Source organism: Phascolarctos cinereus, unplaced genomic scaffold (assembly GCF_003287225.1).
Source record: "Phascolarctos cinereus isolate Bilbo 61053 unplaced genomic scaffold, phaCin_HiC Scaffold_1;HRSCAF=81, whole genome shotgun sequence".
Classification (NCBI taxonomy): Eukaryota; Metazoa; Chordata; class Mammalia; order Diprotodontia; family Phascolarctidae; genus Phascolarctos; species Phascolarctos cinereus.
Genome location: NW_027555514.1, coordinates 213,757,085 through 213,779,006, shown reverse-complemented (window position 1 = coordinate 213,779,006; position 21,922 = coordinate 213,757,085). Strand labels below are relative to the sequence as shown.

The 21,922-nt window shown below is 39.7% G+C and overlaps 1 protein-coding gene across 2 annotated transcripts in view; it reads right to left on the bottom strand.

The window, feature by feature from the left end:
• SCN8A (sodium voltage-gated channel alpha subunit 8) overlaps positions 1-21,922 on the bottom strand; it is a 213,973-nt gene that overhangs the window by 97,358 nt on the left and 94,693 nt on the right. Inside the window, exons 3-6 of one of the 2 annotated variants that reach the window (XM_020966210.1) lie at positions 6,548-6,666; positions 4,421-4,510; positions 3,817-3,945; positions 1,684-1,775 (exon numbers count right to left, since the gene is read on the bottom strand). In XM_020966210.1, coding sequence (XP_020821869.1) covers positions 1,684-1,775; positions 3,817-3,945; positions 4,421-4,510; positions 6,548-6,666 — 430 coding nt within the window. Of the gene's footprint in view, positions 1-1,683; positions 1,776-3,816; positions 3,946-4,420; positions 4,511-6,547; positions 6,667-21,922 lie in introns of those variants that run through there. The other variant, XM_078156923.1, reaches the window with a different exon arrangement.

Below are 21,922 nucleotides of genomic sequence, written 5' to 3'. Positions count from 1 at the left end.
TAAGATAAAGAATAACTCAAAAGTTAAAATGCAACCACCTGGCTATAGTGATATGGGTCTAGAATGGAGCACAGGATTCATTTGAAATGAATTTAAAGTGATGATCAAATATCAACTGATCATGTTTCTTGCCAAAACAGACAAACTTACAATGATTTAGTAAAAGATCCCTCATTGATAGTCAAAAGCTTCATTCTGAGTCCACCAATCACCCTCACTTGCTGGTCCTTTCCATGCCACCAGTTTTAAATAGAAACAACCAGGTCCCCAAAGGCATGAGTGACTTCCCTAGGGCCCAACCACTACCATTCTTCTCACAGAATCTCAGCTCTAAAGCCACCTTTCCAGGGCAGTTGAATCTTCTATGAAAATGCTGGGAGGAGAATGATAAGCAGGTTTCCCAAGTAGGGGTTTTGCCAGGGTAAAGCAGGGCATCTGATTATTCTATGCTCACCAACCTGCTTCTCCAACAGCTACAGACACCACAGCTGATATAGAAGACCTCCTAAATAATTGCTGAATATAACTGGAACTGATCCAACTTGATATAACCAGAATACATTTTACATTAGTAGTTTAGACACTTCCTCCCTTGCCCCTCCTCTCCTCAAATTATAAAATCTCATTCACTGAATCAAAAGAACAGAAAAGAAGATAAGTCCTCCCACCTCATCCCCCAATCTTTAAGGTACAGCACTGTCTTGAGGCAGTAAATATAAAAGAAATCAGTAAAATCGCTGATGGGATTTTCAATCAGCTCTCTTCCTTCCCCCCACCAGAGGATTCCATCTTTTCCTCACCAGTCTTTGCTCATTCTCTCTTTGTACTATCCCTCAGGCCCACCCTATCTCTCTTTCCATTCACACTGAAGTGCATCTCCCAAAACTTACCTTGGGTTTTTATAGCTCCTATTGTCATAGGATTTTTTGTTTGTAAGTAAACTCTAAACAAGTATGGTTGTGACTACGTTCCCGTATTTCAGTGAAATGAGAAACAACAGAATGAATGAAGAGGGTTGGGCTTATTAAAATTAAGGTAGAATGGATAAACATTTTCACCAGCTCCAAGGTTCTTAAATTTGTCAACAAGATTGGACTAGATTATCTGCCTTAGTCTCTTTGATTCAACAATTCCATAAATATAATAATAATACATATGGTCATGTGAATAATAGTCAATGAGTAAAGGAAATGGTCAAAGCAATAGTCAATGAGCAAAGCCATAGGAAGCCTATCAGTTGCAAGCAGTGGAATAATGGTTAATGTTAAAATACTCTAATTCCACAGGGATGAGAAGCAAATATCTTATTCCCAGAGAAGAGTTAGTTTTAAGGCAATTTTGCACATATTCTGAGATCCAAGTGTTTCTCAAGTGCATGCTTTTAAAAAAAATCACATACAGCAGTGGAAATATCTACCAGGGCACCCTGGCAATACCCCCATCCCCCACTCCAATCAGCCTGGATGGTGCAGTGGGTGCACGGCTGGCAAGTAAAGTGAGAGACCGACACCTAAGATATGCAGAGACAGCCACGTCAGAGACCTTCTCCTGGCAGTCATGCATATTGCCAAGCACACAATCAAATGTGCACGTGCCATTTCAGAATTCAGCAGATAGGAAAATGTAAGGGAAGGAAGAAATGGGACCAAAAAAAAAAGTGCTGTTGGGTTTAAGTGTTCTCACCTGGAATTACAGAGATAGTTTTCAAAGCTCGGAGAACCCTGAATGTTCTCAGCGCTGAGACATTGCCCAGGTCCACAAACTCTGTCACATATCTGCAGTAAGGGAGGTCACACACAAAAACAAATGACAAATACACACACCAAAATAAAAACCAAAACAACAAGCACAACAAAACAAAAAGTACAGTACGTCACAGCAGGGCCCTACCCCAACACCTAACACCAACCCCAGGCCACCTTACCTGGGATTACTGAAATAGTTTTCAAAGCCCTCAGTACCCTGAAAGTGCGCAGAGCTGAAACATTGCCTAGGTTTACAAACTCTGTTATATACCTGCAGAATCAAACCAGAGGTGACTTGTAATGGTACCACCGGGCAAGGTATTGGGAACAGGGGGAAGGAGGGACTGATACTAGGATTTTATCTTTTGCATTCTTGGAAAGGAAAGAGGTTAAAAATGTAAACACAAGTTAAACCACATTAGGGAAGAAACATCCAGGAAAGGAACGCCCAGAAACAAAAAGAACTTTGGAACTTTGAAGGAACAGAGGTGGCTAGGGGAGTGGGGCTTTCTCCTGGCATTGTCTTGTCATTGTTTTTCCTGGGATTGTCTGGATCAGAATGATTTTGTTTTCTACTCTTTTCTTTCTAAAATGAATTTAAAAGGAGACAGAAGGAAGTGGCTGGATCTCTTTCAAACAACTGTATAGCCAAGGAGGGACAAAATTCAAGTTGTGTGGTTGCCTGCCGAAAGAGGCCTAAAATACAAGAGCTCCGCAGCAGACAACAGTAAACGTGGCTACATGTTTGCAAACCCTTTACCCGAGAATTGGAGACATGCCCCAAAACATGTCTGATCTATGACATGTGAAAGCAGTACACAGGAAAACCCTAATCATGGTATAAGTATACATGCTCATTTTATCATCTGGCAGTGCTACATTTAAAAATGTTCATTTTAGGGACAGCATTTGTAGAGCACTTTAAGGTTAGTAAAGTGTTTCACACTATTATCTCATTTGATCCTCACAACAACCTTGGGAGGCAGGAGTGATTATTATCCCCATTTTACATATGGGGAAATCGAGGCAGACAGTGGTTAAAGGACTTGCCCACGGTCACACAGCTAGTGAGTATCTGAGGCCAGATTTGAACTCAGGTCTTCCTGACTCCAGACCCAGTGATCTAACCACTGGACCACCACATTGGCCATCTGTTTAGAAATGACAGCATGGCTTGTATTACTGAAAATGAGGGCAAGGACATGAGTTAAAAATACAAGACAGTGTACATTTTCAATACTGGAAATACATTAGTAACCTCAATACAAAAGAAACTCAGCCTTGCAGGCCTCTCCATGCAATGGGTCTCATTCATTACTCATTTTCTCACATTACAGCAGGGGCATATAACTACTTTACCCACATGAGTAACAGATGCAACACCCCTTGTATGCCACCATTCTTCCCCACCTCCCTCCCAACACACACCCCAGGAAAATTAAAAGCTGGAAAGAAAAAATAAAATCCATTAAATATTTTCCACTTTCAGTTTAGTTTTTAAAGGAAATGCATTTTCAGTGATAAAGTAACACAATCATTAAGTGCACCAGACACATAGGAATAAGGAGCATCATTGAGGAAGAAATCTTCTAAGACCCTAAAACATGGCTAAAATAATTAGTCCCCTTCATTCTGTTGGCAACAACAACAAGAAGAAGTCTCTTCCTCCTTCAGGAAGTGACTGGTTTGAGATTTGTGGGTTAGGATCTTGCCTCTTTTAAAACCCCCAGCATCTCCTCCCAGGCTTCCTGGAAACGGACATAACAAAACAGACTCAGGAAATTCACCCCCACTCCCCCTTTTCCCAGATTTCTCCTCCCCCACCTCAAATCCCATCTGGCTCCTCACCAAGGCCCCCTAGTGGTGAGGCAGGAAGGAAAAGAAAATGAGTGGAGAGGCAAAGTGGAGTCTTCTTTGTTTGATCTGTTTAGGATTCGGGGAGTATCTAGACCACACGCCACATTCATTCAGTCAGAGTTACTGCATATCCACAACCACACACCCCCCCCAACACAATCATGCACAAGAGGTACAATCATACCCAGAACAACAAAGTAAACAAGAAACTTACGCCATCATAATGACACTGAAATCTAACCAGTTCCATGGATCCCGTAAAAATGTAAAGCCGTCTATGCAGAAACCTCTGGCGATAATTTTCACAAGTGATTCAAAGGTATAAATCCCCGTGAACGTGTACCTGTCACAGAAACGAGTGGATTGAGGATATCTGTTTTCTTCAATGGACAGAAAAAGCCATAATTGGCCATTTCAATGAACATTCATGTGACTTAATCCCTCCCACCCCCAAAAGATGAAAGAGTAACAGGTGAAAAGGAAACCTCTGACAGTATAATGAAATGTTCGAACCCAAGGAAGCACCTCCATGCTGCCCTCCAGGGATGCTCCAAATACCATGACTCTGAACTGCTGAGAGGCAGCACTCAACAAAGCTACTCTGAACTTTGGGTGGGGAGTGGGGGGAGGAATCTAATTATAGGAAGAAGAAAGTATGGGAGGAGACCCAGTTCCCCCCCCCAAGTTTAGAACATTGCTCGAATATCTTACTAATCATCACCTTTCCCTACGAAACAGTGAGGAGGTAACAGCTACTTCCTTGTCCTTGAAGGAGACATCAAGGTGGATGACAAATCAGAAAGAAAACAGTTACTTACTCCACATTCTTCGACCAGTCTGGAGGGTTACTAAAAGTCATGAATACACAGTTGGTCAAAATAGTGCACATAATGATCATGCTAAATACTGTAGAAAGCAGTCAAGGGAAAACACATGGAAGCAGCCATGTTCACAAAGCACACACATTTCCACAGCACATCATGACATCAAATCATTCAACCCTCAGAAGCCTGACCAAGGCAGGATAACTACAGGTCACAGGGGAATGAAAACCAGCACATCACAAATTCATTCAACGCCTAACCAGGGCTTGAAATGGGGGTGGGATGCCATTCCTTCCTTTAGAGAGAGCCTGAAACCATCCTGCTCCCTTTTGGTAGACTAACCACTTTCTCAGCACCCCCTCCCCCACCCCCACACTGTGGGAACCTAGGAAAGGAAGAAAAAAAATCCACTAAATGCCTTACATTGCAATGATTCAAATTGCCTTCCAAGACTGAATGGCAAATCATTACTAAAATGTACCAGGCCACCAATCTGCCTTTCCTACAAAGACTGGAGATATTTATTTTATTTATTTACTGAGATAAAAAGGCTAAGGAAATCTGAGCATGGGTAATTGCTTACATTTTTTCCTGACAATATATTTCACATGCAGAACTTTCAGCATGAGTAAACAGCACAGCTCTAAGGTCTTGAAGGGTTGGATGGTGCCTGGGGTGAAAGCAGTGCCAAGGACCCCTCTAGTGCCCTAGTATGGAGAAACCAGCTAGAAGCCTGTGAGCTAAGGATCACAAAAATATCTGTAACCGTAGAAAACTTTTAAGTCTGAGGAATGCTGACAATTTTAGAAGCACCCAGGGCCACACAAGCCTATTAAATGACTTCAGCGGACACATTAATCCAATTAGCCACCTTTTCCTATCCTTTTCTGGCCCACGGCTATCAGGAAAAGTTACTGTGTCACTGAATCCTCTTTGATTTAAACTCAGGTTTAAAGTAGCAAGAGTGTTGCCAAGGGTATTCAAGCTGTCACTTTAGCAAGCACAGAAACTGTTTCCCATTTTATGCAAGCTGATTTTTTTTCTCCATCTTTTTTTCTGCTACTGGTGTTTTTTTTTCCCCCCAGAAAGATTAAACCCACTTTCAACCTACATCTCCCAGAAGGCATAACAAAAAATGAGGAGGTTGGTCTGGAAGACCTCTGGGGTCACCCTCCCAGCTCTAAGCTCCCTGATCCTGTGAAAATGTTATTTGGGACCAGAGATGAGAGAAAACCTTACACACTGCTGTTCCTGCAGCCAGTGAGGGAAAATGGGATGAATTCTTTCCTCTACCATAAACTTCCCTAGGGCTTATCTCTCCTTTTTTGTTTTTGTATTGTGTAGTTCAGTTGTGTCTGACTCTTTGTGACCCCATTTGGGGTTTTCTTGGCAAAGATAATGGAGTGTTTTGCCATTTCCTTCTTTACTTCATTTTACAGATAGAGGCAAACAGGGTAAAGTGACTTGCCCAGAGTCACACAGCTAGTCAAACGTCTGAGGCCAGATTTGAACCCATGAAGACAAGTCTTCCTGACTTCAGGCCTGTCACTTTCTCCACTGCACCACCTAGCTGCCCCCTTACCTCTACTAATCAATATCAACCCAAAGATTATTTTATTATTTCTGCTGCTTGCCTCCAAAAAATAATTAAAAGAAAGCAGCTGAGCAACTTCTGGTTTTAATGGGCTAAACAGCTACTAACTCTCTCATCTTATCTTACTGGAGACAAAGATAACATCTTCAGGAGCATCTGATGGGAAACCCTGGACAAATGTGTCAGTCACAGTTAAACTGCTGTCAGAGTGATAATGACTATAAAAGTATGAAGTATCTAAGTAAAGCTGCTAATTCTTTTACCTAGGTTTTCATATTTGTCTTTGATCTTTCTATTATATGAATAATTTAAGGTAAATAAGAAATGTTTTTCCCCATTTTTAAGGTTATTGAGACAAATGACTTAACATCATACACTTATATTCAAAGCATAGCACATACCCAAAAGTATGCACATTCCCCAGAAACCTACATCTAAATTCAGTCTTCAAGAAATGAGAAAATCAAGGGAGGCTTTAAGTGAGACTACAATCAGTGCCCAGTTTTAATATTTGCAGAAAAGGATATGAATGTATCAAAATTTTAATAGCTATTCTCCTCAACAGGTTAAAAGGACTTAAAATGTACAAGGCAGGTGTGGCACTAAATCGGAAGAGTGTTTTCCCTCTGTTTAGTACTACAAAGGTCTGTGAAGAAAGAAAAGAGAGAAGAATTATTAAAACGTTGTTGTTAGCACAAAGCATAAACTTGAAAGCCATAATATTTTTGTAGACAAGGATTCAACAAAAACAATTTTCTCCCCTGAAATGGCTTCCTTTGGCAAGAATGTCTCATTTGTTTATCATTTGTCCCTTCTTCTCCTCCTCTCTCCTCCACTCTCCTATCCCCACCCCCTCCTCCAATATTGTGCCAAACAGTTCCAGCAGTTTACAGGATAAATTTCCTTCTTTTAGGATAACTACAAATCCTGTGGCCCAGGCCAAAACGGGTTCATTGTCTTCTCTGGACACAACATAGAAGTTTACTTGTTAAAGTGCCCTGTTCCCAGAGTTCCCTCATTTGATGAGAATTATCATGATAAAAGAGGTCAAGAGATCCCTCTAGTGAAGCGGTTCTTAACCTGGATGTCAACTTGGACAGGAAAAAAATCAAATCACTATTTTCACTAACCTTTAACTAAAATTGGCATTTCTTTCCATTATGAATGTAGGCAACAAACCACAGAACAGTAGAATCAGGCTCTAACAGATTGCCAGTCAGGGCCAACACACAAAAAAGATTAGGAACCCCTGTTCTAGTGCTTTTCTGTCTGCTTTTCACAGAATCCCAGAGTTACAACGACCTCAGAGGTCATCTAATGCAACCTATATGTAGATAGCCTCTTCTTTACATCACCCAAAAGTGGCCACCCAAATTTTGCCTGAAGGCCTCTAAGTAAGAGGGAACCCATTACCAACCAGTACAATCCGTAACCCATCCTCCTTTTTGAGAGCTCTATGATTAGGAAGTCTTCACTTCTGTAAAGCCTTAGTCTGCCTTCATAGTCTAATCTAGCCCCATGGACCATTATCACCAGTCAAATCAGTTTCCATATTGTCTTCCACATGTTGTAAGTCTTGCTTTTGTGCCTCTGCTTATACTACATAGTTAGTCTTATAATGTTATCTCTCTTGAGAGAATATAAGCTCCCTGAGTTCAATAAGTGTTTCATTTTTCTCTTGGTATGTCCACAGTGCCTCGAAGGAAGGAAGGAAAGAGGGAAGGAGGAAACAAGCACTTAATAAGCACAGGTACAGCACTAAAGTGTCTTACAAATATCATCTCATTTTATCATCACAATAGCCCTGGGAGACAGGTGCTAACATTACGCCCATGTCACATAGTAGGCATTTAATAACAGCTTGTCAATGGATCCTGCTCCCCCCGGCTGAAATGTTCTCTTAATTGCATCCTAACTTTTATTCTCTATCTCATGGATGTTAGCCTCTTTGAAGGCAGGGGCCCTATCTTATATAAGATGTCCTAAAAGTCTTGGTGCTATTTTAAGCTATTAAAGTTTTGGGGACACTATATTCATTGGTATCTTCCTTCCACAGTGGCAAGCACAAATGGTAAGCATACAATAACGCTAAGACATTCAGTAAACAAACATTGGCTATTTACTGATGTGTCTGCTCCTTTCCTACTTCCCATAAAAATTTGACAGATCTATGTCATTCTCCTCCAGAAAGAGAATCACCGTGATTACTAAGCAGTCAGCTTCCTGGCAATATTCTTTCTTCTAGTACCAATGGCTTGAATCTTGACATTTTTGTTACAACATTTTTCAAATATTGGGAGAGACCACACTGCGCATTTCCCACCCTGCTGTACGCTACAGAGCAAACATTATAGGATCGTAAGATTTAGAGCCCACAGGAAAAACTAGAGATGATCTAATTTGACCTCTTCATTTTACAGATGAAGAAAATGAGAAACAAAGAGGTTATTTGCCCAAGATCATACAGGTAGTATGATTTGAATCCTGAGTGCTCGCTCTCTCTCTCTCTCTCTCTCTCTCTCTCTCTCTCTCTCTCTCTCTAATAGTACAGACACACGCCAATGTTAGAATTATGGCTGTGCTCAAATCCACATATGTCCAAAGTGGATGTCAGGCTTCTGAAGGCAACAATCAGAACAGGACTTTCCCCGACATCCCCTCTTTAAAGCAATTCTACTCCCCCTTATGTTTCTATAGCAACTCTCTCCGAGGAGCTTCCAGATATTTTTATTAAGTCCTCATTCATCCTCATGACATTACTGTGCAGCACAGATGAAGCAGGAATTATCGGACTCAGATTCACAGGGCAGGAAGGAACTTTAAGAATCCTCTTAGCCCCACACTCTCATTTTATTGATGAGCCCATTTTACTGGAGTTCAGAAATGGTAAGTAACCCTATTTATTCTCCACCTGGCTGTATTCTTTGGCTTTCTCATCATGCTCCTTCTCCAGCACCCCTCTTCAGCTTCCTTTTGCATGTTGACTTCCCCCACTATATCATCAGCACCTTGTAAGGCAGGAACTGTCTTTTTCATAATTGTATCCTAAGCACTTATCAAGGGGCCTGGTATATAGTAGGAGCTTAATAAATGTTTAATGACTCACTGACTTGCCCAAGGTCAAACAATTATTAGAGACAGTAATAGAATATAGGTCTCCTGCCATCTGGGCCACTTGGTCTTTCATCATATAAATTTACTATTTAACTCACATTTCATACTAGGTTTTAAGTTTACATCTCAATATCCTTTATTCATTTTACTGAGGGAACACATGAGAGGAAAAAAAAAAAAAAGAAAAAAAGCCCAACTTCAAAACAAGAAAACCAAACCCCAGGCCTGGAGCTTCTCCACAGCATCCATAGGGTCAGGGGGGAAAGTAATTTTTCTTCTTCTTCTTTTTTTTTTTAAATTAATTTATTTTGATTTTTCAACAATCACTTCCATAAGCTTTTGAGTTTTAAATTTTTCTCCCCCTCCCTCCCCAAGACAGCTCACAATCTAATATAGGCTATACATATACATTCCTATCAAATATATTTTCACATTAGTGATGTTGTAAGGAAGAATTAGAACCATAGAAGGAACCACAAGAAAGAGAAAACAAAACAAAACAGAAGAAAAAAAGAGCAAACAGTATGCTTCAATCTGCTTTCAAACTCCATAGTTCTTTCTTTGGATGGCCTTTTCCATCATAAGGCCTTTGGAGATGTCTTAGATCCTTGCATTGCTGAGAAGTGCTAAGTCTATCAAAGTTAGCCATCGCACAATGTGGCTGTTACTGTGTACAACGTTCTCCTGGTTCTGCTCACTTCACTCAGCATCAGTCCATGCAAGTCTTTCCAGGTTTTTCTGAAGTATGCACAATAGTATTCCATTACATTCATATACCACAACTTGTTCAGCCATTCCCCAATTGATGGGTATCCTCTCAATTTCCAATTCTTTGCCACCACAAAAAGAGCTGCTATAAATATTTTTGTACATGTGGGTCCTTTTCCCATTTGTATGATCTCTTTGGGATACAGCACTAGAAGTGCTATTGCTGGGTCAAAAGGTATGCACAGTTTTATAGCCCTTTGGGCATAGTTCCAAGTTGCTCACCAAAATGGTTGGATCATTTCACAACTCCACCAACAATGCATTAGTGTGTAAAGTAATTCTCAAATTACACTGTCCAAGACTTATTTATCGAAACAGAAGAAAGGCACAGCCAAGTAGGGTTCCATTCAGGCCTATCTCTGCCCTTCTATTTTGCAAAAGGAACTATTACAGAATTCTATTAAAGTGATGGTTATCTTCAGTTAAATATAGTCTTTAAATTATATAAATAGAACTTATTAAGAATACACAAAATATATAAAGCTAGGGACACACAGATTAATAAAATTAGTATGCTACTAGGAAAGTTCCTGAAGTTTGTGGAACTACTGTATGTTCCTTAAATACAGAGGCAAATATTTGTCAGTCTGTCACTTACTAGCTCTGTGATCTTTAACAAGTGACCTCAAAATCATCACCTGTAAAATGAGGGTGTCTACCTAAGGAGGTCGTTTAAAAAAAGAGAAAGGCACCTTACAGGCTAAAATATTTATAGCAGCACTTTTTGTGGTAGCAAAGAACTGGAAATAAAATAGATATCCATTGACTGGGGGAATGAGTAAACAAATTATGGTATAGGAATGGAATGGAAAATTATTGGGCTGAAATGACAAACATGACGAATATAGAGAATCATGGAAAGCTGTACCTGTGGACTGATGTTAAGTGAAGTGAGCAGAGCCTGGAAAACAACATACAATGACTACAACAATGGAAAGAACAACCACAAAACAATCAAAAATTAATGTTGCAAAATTATAAAGAATGAGCTTAGCCCCAAAGAAATGAGAAAACAACTCTGCAGGTGTGGAACAATGTACCTAATGTCAGCTTTTTAAAGTATGGATTGATTTTGCTGAAGTTTTTAAAATGCTCTTCCTATTTTTTTTTTTAAAAATTCTTTGTTACAAGGATTGAGTATCTGAGAAGGAGAATTGAGAGGGATATAGGGTGGGGAATCTAGGCAATGTAAAAATAAAATATATTTGTAAAAATCTCTTTAAAAAAAGAAGAAATGAGAGTTACAGTAGAAGACTATGGGCTTTTCTAGTACTAATATTCTTTAAAAAAAAAAAGTCTTACACAGCCCTAAAATTCACAGACCCACAGAATTTGAGAATTGGGAAGGAACTGAGCTGCCATCTAGTCCAGCACATACAAAAACAGAATCCCCACAATGACATGTCCAACAAGTGAGCATCCAGCCTTTATCTGAAGACCTCTAAGGAAAGGGAACCCAAAATCTGTCAAGGCAGCCCATTCCATTTTTGGACAGTTGAAATTGTTAGGAAACCTTTTCTGATATCAAGCCTAAATATGCTTCCTTGTAAATTCCATCCACTCCTCCTGGAAGACTTCAGTGTCCCTCCTACTAGAAGCTATATCCTACTTCCTGCAGCCCAAGAGATCACATGAGCTTTTTTATTTATCACATTACACAGCTAACTCTCATTGAGACTACCGCTCAACAAAATGTCCAGATTTTCTTCAGAACAAACTACAGTCTAACCACACCTCTTCCATATTATTCTTATGAAGTTGATTATTTTGTACCCAAGTAAAAGACTTCACATTAATCCCTATAGGATTTCATCTTACTAATCCAATGCTCTAGCTTGTCAAGATCTTTTTGGATCCTGATTGTCATCCAATGCATTAGCTACCTCACCCAGCTCTGTATCAACTGCAAATCTAATGAGAGTACCAACTATACCTTTATTAAAGTTTGACAGAAGTTTGACAAAAATGTGGAGATCTCCTGCCACACCAATGCAACTAAACATTTTATAATTTTAACTACAAAATTTTATTATCATCTAGACCACATCTCTCCATCTTTTCCACAGGAAGAAGATGAGATATTTTATCAAGTTTAAATCTTGGTAAATGATATCCACAGCATTCTCCTCCATCTGCTAGTTTAGTGGTCCTGTCAAAAAAGGAGATGAGGCTAGTCTGGCATGCCTTGTTCTTAATAAAGCCTTGCTGGCACTTTGTAATCTCTCTTTCCCTTTCTAGGTGGTCAACAATTATCTCTTTAACAATCCATTCTTGATTTCTCCCAAGAACTGAAGGCAAGCTCATTGGCCTATTGTTTACAAACTCTGTTCTCTTCCTTTCTTTGAAACTTGTTTGCCCTTCTCCAATATGGTGCTACTACTCCCATTTCCCAAGGTCTTTCACATATCACTGACAGTGGCCCAGAAATCACACCTGCCATTTCTTTCAGGAACTGAAGATGAAATTCATCTGGGTCGAGGGACATGAATTTATCAGGGGCCACTAGGTGCTCTCTTCCTACATCCTTACTTATCCTGAGCATCAACTTTTGGTTAATCGCATTTTGTTCTGTCATTTCCAGTGTAGAGAAAACAGAAATGAAAGAACTGGTGTAGCCTTGCTTTCTCTCTGTTGTCAGTTTTTATGTTCCCATCCACCCCAAGAAAAGGAGAGATCCCTGATCCCTCCTTTTCTCCCACTGTACCTCAAAAAATAAAAACACCCAGCTATTCTTTTTGTTGTCTGTAGGTTCCTACTAATTTTTGGATGTCTCTTCTTCCTTCTTTGTGCCTCTTTTCTATAGTACATAACTATGGGTCTAGACACAGGTCTATACCTTTTTTCTAGCATTTTTATTGTACTTCCTTTTCTTCACTGTATGCCTAAAGAAACAAACAAAACCTCCCCTTGTCTTCAGTTTCACTCAGCAGCTCCAGCTGACTCTAAGCTTTAGCATCTGGGGCACTATTTTAATAGCACTCTGCCCTGTTCTCATCTTCATCTTTTGTTACCCAGTCTTGCTTCCAGCTTCTGTACATTTATTTTAAAAATCAAAGTTGATTAGTGAGTTTCTTGTGCATCCAAATCAGTCTCTTCAGTTATATTCTATTTTTTATCCTTGTTAGAATTAATGATGTCTTCAAGCCTTTCATTTGAAACATTTCCTATTGCTCCTGGGTTGACTTCCTAGGCTGCATTTTACTCCATCGCATCCTACTTATCTTTCCTCTGCACACTTTGAAATATGCTTTTCCCAAACACAGGATTCATGCCAAATTGTGCCCAGATTTTTTTCTTCTCTCAAATTTCTTCCTTGTTGGTTTCTCCATCTGGCAGTCAACCTTTCTGGGATGAACCCTGTTTAACTTAGGGAGGCCAGTTATCAGTTAACAGGTATGATGTTTGCCCTAACTCAAAGACTACCATTGCATGGACATAGCTTTTAAGAACCCAGAGCTACCTCCACACCACAGTGAGGTATCAAAGTGGGACTTCAGGGGAGGAAGAAGACAGTTCTAGTAATATTATCCCCATTTTACAGATGAAGAAACAGAGACTAAAAGATCATAAAGCTTAAGTAGCTTCTTCAAGGTTAAGTAGCTTCTTCAAGGTCACTAACCTAGTAAGAACTGGAATCCATGTCTTCTGACTACAAATTAAACTTGATCAAGTCCAGAATATATGTGTGTGTGTGTGTGTGTGTGTGTGTGTGTGTGTGTAGTGGGCGTGGTTGATTAACTATTTTAATCACTGTTAAGAGGCATCATGGCATAGTGGAAAGCAAGCCCACATGGGAGTCACAAAGACATGGGATCAAGTCCTGTCTCTGACACATACTGACAGCGTGATCCTAGGCAAGTCACAACTTTTACAGTGCCCTAAGACACCGGTAGAAGCAGTTTCTTCACCAAGTGTTCTCTATACCAAAGAAATCACAGGTTCAGACCTCCACCCCTCCCTACACAAACCACTTTTAAACTTCTGGGATGGATCTAGGAGTAAAAAGCATCACTCATTTGGAGCTCAGGGTTAGATCCCTCAGAGCCCAGATGGCTGTAGGAGGGATATCAAGCCTTTGATTCCTGTGAGAATACTTCTAAAGCAAAAATCAGTTCTCATGAAGCACAATAATATTTTACCTCAAAAAGGGAAATTGAAATCAGATAGTGGTTTGGTGCCCAAGGGAAAATATCAGTTTATAACAACAACCACTGAATGTGTTTGAGCACAGGGCCCATTATAGAACTATGGAATATCACTTAAGTTATGGCATGAAGTATTAATAAATCTGTTGTGCCAGTATAAAAAACCTTCTAAAAAAGCCTACGCTTTTCATTTCTAATTAGTGGTAGCAGGTTTGGAACACACAGTGCAGAAGCATCCCTACTATTAACACAAGGGAAGAAGTTATCTCTGCCATGTCTACAATTAGGGAAAAGTCTAGTTTGTGTTTGCTGGGGGTAGGTGAGGTGGATGGAGAGAACCTGATTTGGCCATTGGTGAGAGCCTCCTCCAGATTAGCTCTGACTGCTGCTTATGTCTATCTCTAAAAGGGAAGTAGGTTAATATAGAAAGGTGGGTAGTATTACTGCTTGCTGTTTCATTAGCAATAAGCACCTTCTATCTATTACTGTGATCAGCAAAGCTGTTGCCTTTCTCCAGGCATAATATAGAAATGATTCTCCAGATCTGAAGAGTAGATCTATGTTTAGACCTGTTTATCACAGGCTGCCTCACTCTGGAAAAGTGGCTTGCCAGGGAATAAGGCCAATCCTGGATCTGGAGACTGATTCCTGAGGGGGCATTTAGAGAAAGGAACCTTCTGGCCCAATGCTGGAGAACAGCAGGGATGACAAAGGACATCCTTTGCCTAACCACCAGAATCAATCAGCCAAATGGCCAGCTATACAATAGATACAGGACATAATTAAATACCTGCATTAAAAAAAATTCCACTGAATAATAAAGCAGAGCACAACATAAAAACTAAACTGATTCTACTTTGGTTAGCCAAATCAGTTCTCTGCTTGGAGGTCTGCCACTGGCCCAAGGCCATCACTGGGTAGAGATATCTTGCCAAAAATAACCCTGCCACATGAAAAAAGAATCTTGTGGGCCTTCCTGACATCTAGAATCGTCTGTTGGATCCCTCAAAAGCACTAGTCAGGTTGAAAAGCCACATCAGATCTGATAGCAAGTAGATACAGAAATTATTCTAATTCTAATTCCATAGCACCTGCTGCCTTGGTACTAGGTGCCCTGAGAGAAATATTCAACCAGAGCAGAATACGAAAGGGGAAGGGAAGATTTTTTTCCTGAGTTCACTTTTGTTTGAATAATTTAAGAGTCCATAACTTTCAGGTGCTTGACTCAAATCTAGTAGGAATTCAAAACAAAACACATCATTACTTGAAGTCAGAGAAAAAATAAAAGTGGAAGGATTTACATATTTCAGTTGGAGAAATTAATAAGTGGGATATTTTATCCACAAGACTTATAAGGACATTGTCAGCTCTGCAAAGTCTCCATGTTTTTAATGCCACTTCGCAAATCTCTTTTTCTGCTTCCGCCCGCCAACTACTGAAATATATGTGTGTGTGTGTGTGTGTGTGTGTGTGTGTGGAGAGAGAGAGAGAGAGAGAGAGAGAGAGAGAGAGAGAGAGAGAGAGAGAGAGACAGAGAGAGAGACAGAGAGATGAACAAAAAGTCATCTGTGTAAAAGGTGTTTCCACAGTTATATCCATGAGTTCTCACAAGTACAAGCTCAACACAGAATTGGTCTGGCAACAATAGTGTTATTATCAACATGGCTCCATGTCCTCTGGGGGCATGGTAAGTAGAATTCTAAAAGACTGTCCCAACAAATTTAATATTGCCATCAATGATATGGCTGGACTAAAGAGTACTCCTCATCTACTAATATTACCAAGGGTGATCTCCCTAGAGGAACATGGAGAAAAGATTAAAATTCATGACAAATTGAATATTACATCTATCATGATACTTCCCAAAAGACTACAGGGTTGTGAGAAGATATACAGTTACTGCTTGCTATCTCACTAATAATAAATACTTTTTTCTTACTTCTGTTTTCTTGGTTTTTGATATTTTCTTGTTTTTTATTTTAGGCAATTGAGGTTAAGTGTTAAGTCCAGGGTCACACAGCTGATAAGTGTAAAGTGTTTGGTCGGAGGTTGGATTTGAACTCAGGTCCTCCTGACTTCAGGGTCAGTGCTCTAACTACTGTGCCACCTAGCTGCCCTCTTTTTCTTACTTCTTAAAAGTTTCACAGGGACAGTTGGAAAGTTAGTCACTGCAGCAGTTGGGGTGGGGCAAAAAGAAGGGGATAGATGAGTTACATACGTTCAAAGTCAAGTAGGATTACAGTCCATTATAATATTGTTGTTTTTCAAAAATCCATATAATTTGATGGTGGATAGTATGGCCTCCTAGATAGAGATCCAATCTGGGACTTGGGTTCCAGTCCCATTTCTGACTCACAATGACTGCTTGACCCTGAGGCAAGTCCTTTACACATGTCCCAATGTCCCAGGCAATGCTCTTAAGACTGTAAGTTGCAGAACAGGTGCCCACATGAATTAGTAGAGCAATTTTCCTCATTAGGAGTTCCCAAATCCAGTGAAATCACAAGTCTAGATAAACAAAAATGGATATGTACTCTGACTTTTCTTTCTTCCAGAACTAAGCAGTAGGGAGGGCAGTTGTGTTTTCTCTGCTGTTCCAAAGAATTACGGCCTTATTTAGTGATTACCATAAAAAAGCAAAACAAGTGTTTTCTTGTTTTGTTTTATTTGCTATTGCTGATGCTCTCCTCAGTCAAGTGGTCAGAAAGAAGCAAGCACTGCTGCTTTACTTAGCACTTTCCTGATCAATCAGAAGCTACAAGGAAAGAACAGGAGGATGAGCAACTGATTTGGGGAGCAGAAGGAAGACTGTGAGAAGGCACTGATACAACTTCATGTCATGATCTCTGTTCTCTTGTTTTTGGTTTTTTGTTTTAGGCAATTGGGGTTAATTGACTTGCCCAGGGTCACACAGCTAGTAAGTGTCAAGTATTTGGTCTGAGGCCATCTCTGTCCTCTTCTTATCCAAACTTGATAACTCTGTAGTATTTTGTTCCACTACATTTTAAAGGAAGTACATTGAGAAGATGGGAAATCTCCACATATTTGGGCTGCCTCATGTTCAGAGCTCCCCAGGAGGATGATTTCCTGTGCTGGATTACTCACCCCTTGCAGAGCCATTCGAAATGGGGACATTTTTCATCATCATCATCATCATCACATTCCTTTAGCCCATCTTCTTATTGTTCCCCCAATTTAAAGAAAAAGCCTCCCTGTTTTTTAATCTCATTTCTCTTTGTATTTGCCTTAATATACCCTACCAGACGAGCCACCTTCCTTTCTTTGTGCTTCTCCAATGGCTCTCTGCTTTGGTTCACATCCAGTTCAAACTCTCAGAAGTGCCTGATCATATTGCTTTGGCCTTCCTAACATCCTTCACCTACCACTCTGCAAACAGCCCAGCTCTTTTCCTCAGTGAGGTAAAGCTACATGGGACAGCCATCACAGACAATTTCTTCTCTTCCCCAGCTCTGTCATGTTTCCCACCCTTTATTCCTCTAGCTCCAAACTTGGCCATCTTTTATGAAAGCAACTAGACACTATGGTGCAATGTTTGTGTTTTGGTTCCTAGATTTCCTACGGCTATACTCTGAAATAATTTTAAGGTAGGATTAAGCCCAAAGTGATTGTGCACTAAGAAAGGGGTATCTAGTCAAAGGCCTGATGTTCTTTGCCCATCTTACCAACATAAAGATACCCAACACGAGTCACAGTCTACTTCCTACATGAAATCTTTGCTGACTATTCCAATGAATTGACATACTTTCACCTATACTACTTGGTATTTGTGCATACCAATTCTCCTGGACTCAAGGTTCTTCACCATCTTGGCTGCCCTCTTCTGGACACTCTCCAGCATACTGATGTTCTTCTTAAAGGGTAGAGTACAATGAGTTTATCACCTCCCCATTCCTGGGAACTCTGCCGTCTTAACACAGCTCAAGATCATAGTAGCTCTTTCTTGGCTGTCAAATCACATTGCTAACAATAATTGCTGCAGTGTACCAAAACTTCCAAGATCTTCTTCAGTACAACTGTGATCTAATCATACCTTCCCTGTAGCATATTTGTGAAATTGTTTATTTTGTACCCGAGTAAAAGATTTTACATTTATCCCTATGGGATTTCATCTTACTAGTCCAATGTTCTGGTGTGTCCAGACCTTTTTGGATCCCGACTGTCATCCATTATCCCTCCCAGCTCTGTGGCATCTGCAAATTTAATGAGTATACCCTCTATGCCTTTATTAAAGCACTGACAAAAATGTTAAACAGCACAAGGTTAAGCACAGATCCCTAGGGCACTCCACTGGAGACCTCCAGCCATATGGACACTTCTTCAACAACAACTCTTTGAAGTCCATCATCCAACCGGTTCTGAATCCATAATCCATAATCTACACCAGGGGTGTTAAACTCAAACAGAAACTGATCCCAGCTGGTAGAATGACTTGGAATCACATACTAACATGATCTGTTGCATTGTATTTTCATTTATCTTGTTAAACATTTTCTAATTACATTTCAATCTTCTTCAAGCCACACCCAGGAATTTTGTGAGCAACAGCCTACCAACATTGAGTTTAATACCTATGGTCTAGACTATATCTCTCTATCTTTTCCACAGGAAGAAGATGAGATACTTTATCAATACTAATCCAGGTAAATAATATCCACAGCATTCTACTCATCTGCTAGTTTACTAATCCTGTCAAAAAAGAAAATGGGGTTAGTCTGGCATGCCTTGTTTTTTAAAAAATTTATTTGGTATTTTATTTTTCCCCAATTACTTGCAAAAACAATTTTCAACATTCATTTTTAAAACTCTGAGTTCCAAATTCTGTCCCTTCCTCCCTCCTCAACCCCTCATTGAGAAGGCGAGCAATTTGATATACGTTATGTATGTGTATTCATGCAAAATATATTCCCATATTAGTCACCTTGTGAAAGAAAACAGAGACCAAAAAAAAAACCCTCAAGGAAAATAAAGAAAGTAAAAAAGTATGCTTCAACCTACATTCAGACACCATCAGTTCGTTCTCTGGGGATGGAGAGCATTTTTCATCACAAATCCTTCGGAGTTGTCTTGGATCACTGTATTGCCAAGAATAGCTAAGTCATTCACAGCTAATTATCTTCCTATATTGCTGTTACTTTGTACTCAGTACATTTCACTTCGCATCAGCTCATACTAAGTCTTTCCAGGCTTTTCTGAGAGCATCCTGCTCATCATTTCTTATAGCACAATAGCATTCCATCACAATCACAGAGTACAATTTGTTCAGTCATTGCCCAATTGATGGGCATCCTCTCAATTTCCAATTCTTTGCCACCAGAAAAGCACTGCTATAAATATTTTTATATATATAGATCCTTTTCTTTTTTGTTTTTTATCTCTTTTTGGATACAGACCTAGTAGCAGCATTGCTAGGTCAAAGAGTATGCATAATTTTATAGCCCTTTGGGCAGAGTTCCAAATTGCTCTAAAGAATGGTTGAATCAGCTCACAACTCCACCAACAGTGTATTAATGTCTCATCTTTTCCCACATCCCCTTCAACATTTGTCATTTACCTTTTCTGTCCTATTAGCCAATCTAATAGGTATGAGGCAGTACCTCAGAACTGTTTTAATTTGCATTTCTCCAATCAACAGTGAGAGCATATTTTCATATAACTATTGATAGTTTTGATCTTTTCTTCTGAAAATTGCCCGTTCATATCCTTTGACCATTTATCAAATGGAGAATTGCTCTTATTTTTATACATTTGGCTCAGTTCCCTATGTTTTTGAGAAATGAGACTTTTTATCAGAGAAATTTGCTGTAAAAATTAGCTCTCTTAATTTCAAACATTTCATTATATGAAAAATGGCTAAGGGACAGAAGAGAGCTGGCTGTCTGAAGAGTCTCTGATGCAACTGAATTTGGTGACTATATTTCTTCTTTCCCTAGGTATGAAAATGTGTGGCTTTGCCAAAAATGCGAGTTAAAGGACAAGAGTACAAATGGGCCTTTGGCCCATGGCCTTGAGCCTGGGATGATCAGCCTTATATAAAATCCCACTTCCTGGAGAATTGTTCCAAAACTGGAAACTAAAAAGGTGCTCACCTGTTGGGGAATGGCTAAACAAATTGTGGTATATTAATGTAATGGAATATTATTGTGCCATAAGAAATGATAAAATGGAAAGTCAATTAATAAACATTTATTAAGTACCTACTATGTGCCAGGCACTGTGCTAAGTGCTAGGGATACAAAAAGAGACAAAAGTCCCTGCCCTCAAGGAACTCACAATCTAATGCAGGAGACCACAAGCAAACAAATATGTACAAAAAGCTACATACAGGATAAACAGGAAATAAATAAGAGGGGTTGGGAAAGGCTTCCTGTAGAAAATGAGATCTTGGTTGGGCTCTAAAGGAAGTCAGAGAAGCCAGCAGATGGAGATGAGGAGGGAGAACATTTCAGGCATGGGTGACAGCTAGAAAAAAATGGCTGAAACCAAGAGATAAATAAGAGTCTTGTTCATGGAACAGTAAGATCAGTGCCCCCTCTATTAAAGAATATGTGTGAGGAGTTAGGAATAAAAAGACTGGAAAGACAGGAAGGGGCTAGGTTTTGAATGCCAAAACAGAGGACTTTATATTTGATCCTGGAGGTGATAGGGCATCACTAGAGTTCACCAAGTGGGGTGGGGTGGGGTGGGGTATGACATTGTTGGACCTGTGCTTTAGGAAAATCATTTTAGTGTCTGAATGTAGAGTGGACTAGAGTAGGGAGAGACTTGAGGCAGGCAGACCCACCAGAAGACTACTGCAGGCATGTGGGGATGAGGGCCAAAGTATCTAAGAGATGTTGCAAAGTTGAAACCAACAGGCCTTGGCAATAGACTGGATATGAGGGGTGAGGGTGAGAAGTGGTAAGGAATCTAGCATAACTCCTCAATTGCAAGCCTAAGAGACTAGGATGAAAGTGTTGCCTTCTACAAATTAATAAAGAAGGGAGCGGCCAGGAGGGTTTAGAGGGGAAATAATGAGTTCCATTTTGGATATGCTGAGTTTAAGATGAGTATTTATTAGATATGAATTTTGAGGTGTCTGAAAGTCAGTGGAGACATGAAACTGGCGATAAGCAGAGAGGATGAGACAGGATTGGGAGATCTGAGACTGCAGATGGTAATTAAATCCATGGGATTTGATGAGATCACCAAGTGAAGCAGTATAGAGGGAGAAGAGAAGAAGGCCCAGACAGTTTCAAAGGATACTGAAAAGATCTCTATGATGCAGAATGAACAGAACTAGAGCAATTTCTACAATGACAACACTGAAAGACTTTAGAACTCTGATTGATACAATGATAAACCATGAGCTCAGATGGCTGAAGATGAAAAATGTTACCTATGTCCTGCCAGTGAGGTGACGGGCTTAAAATGCAGAATAAAACATGCATTTTTGACGGTCAATATTGGAATTTGTTTTGTTGAACTATGTATATTTGTTACTAGGGTATTACTTTTAATGGATCAAAGGGAAAGCAGTAGGAGGGAAAAATACTACTCTTCCAACTGAAATTCTAAATCAGTGACACAAGTTGCTCCAGGAATTTTCTAGCCTAGATATCAGACTCTACTTTTTCCTCAGTAAACTCATTTATTATATTAGAATTTTAATATTTTCATTTTTAATTTAATGGGGAACAAGAAGCATTAATGCAAAGTTACATGGTCCTTGCCCTAATTTCAGGTATTCTTCAATCCTACTCCATTTCTATTTTCCCATATCTTTCTCTCATCCCCCAATTCCTTCAGTTACTCAATGTCACTTATAGAACTGTCAAATAAATCTCTCATTCTAAAGCCAGACAGTCCTCAACCTCT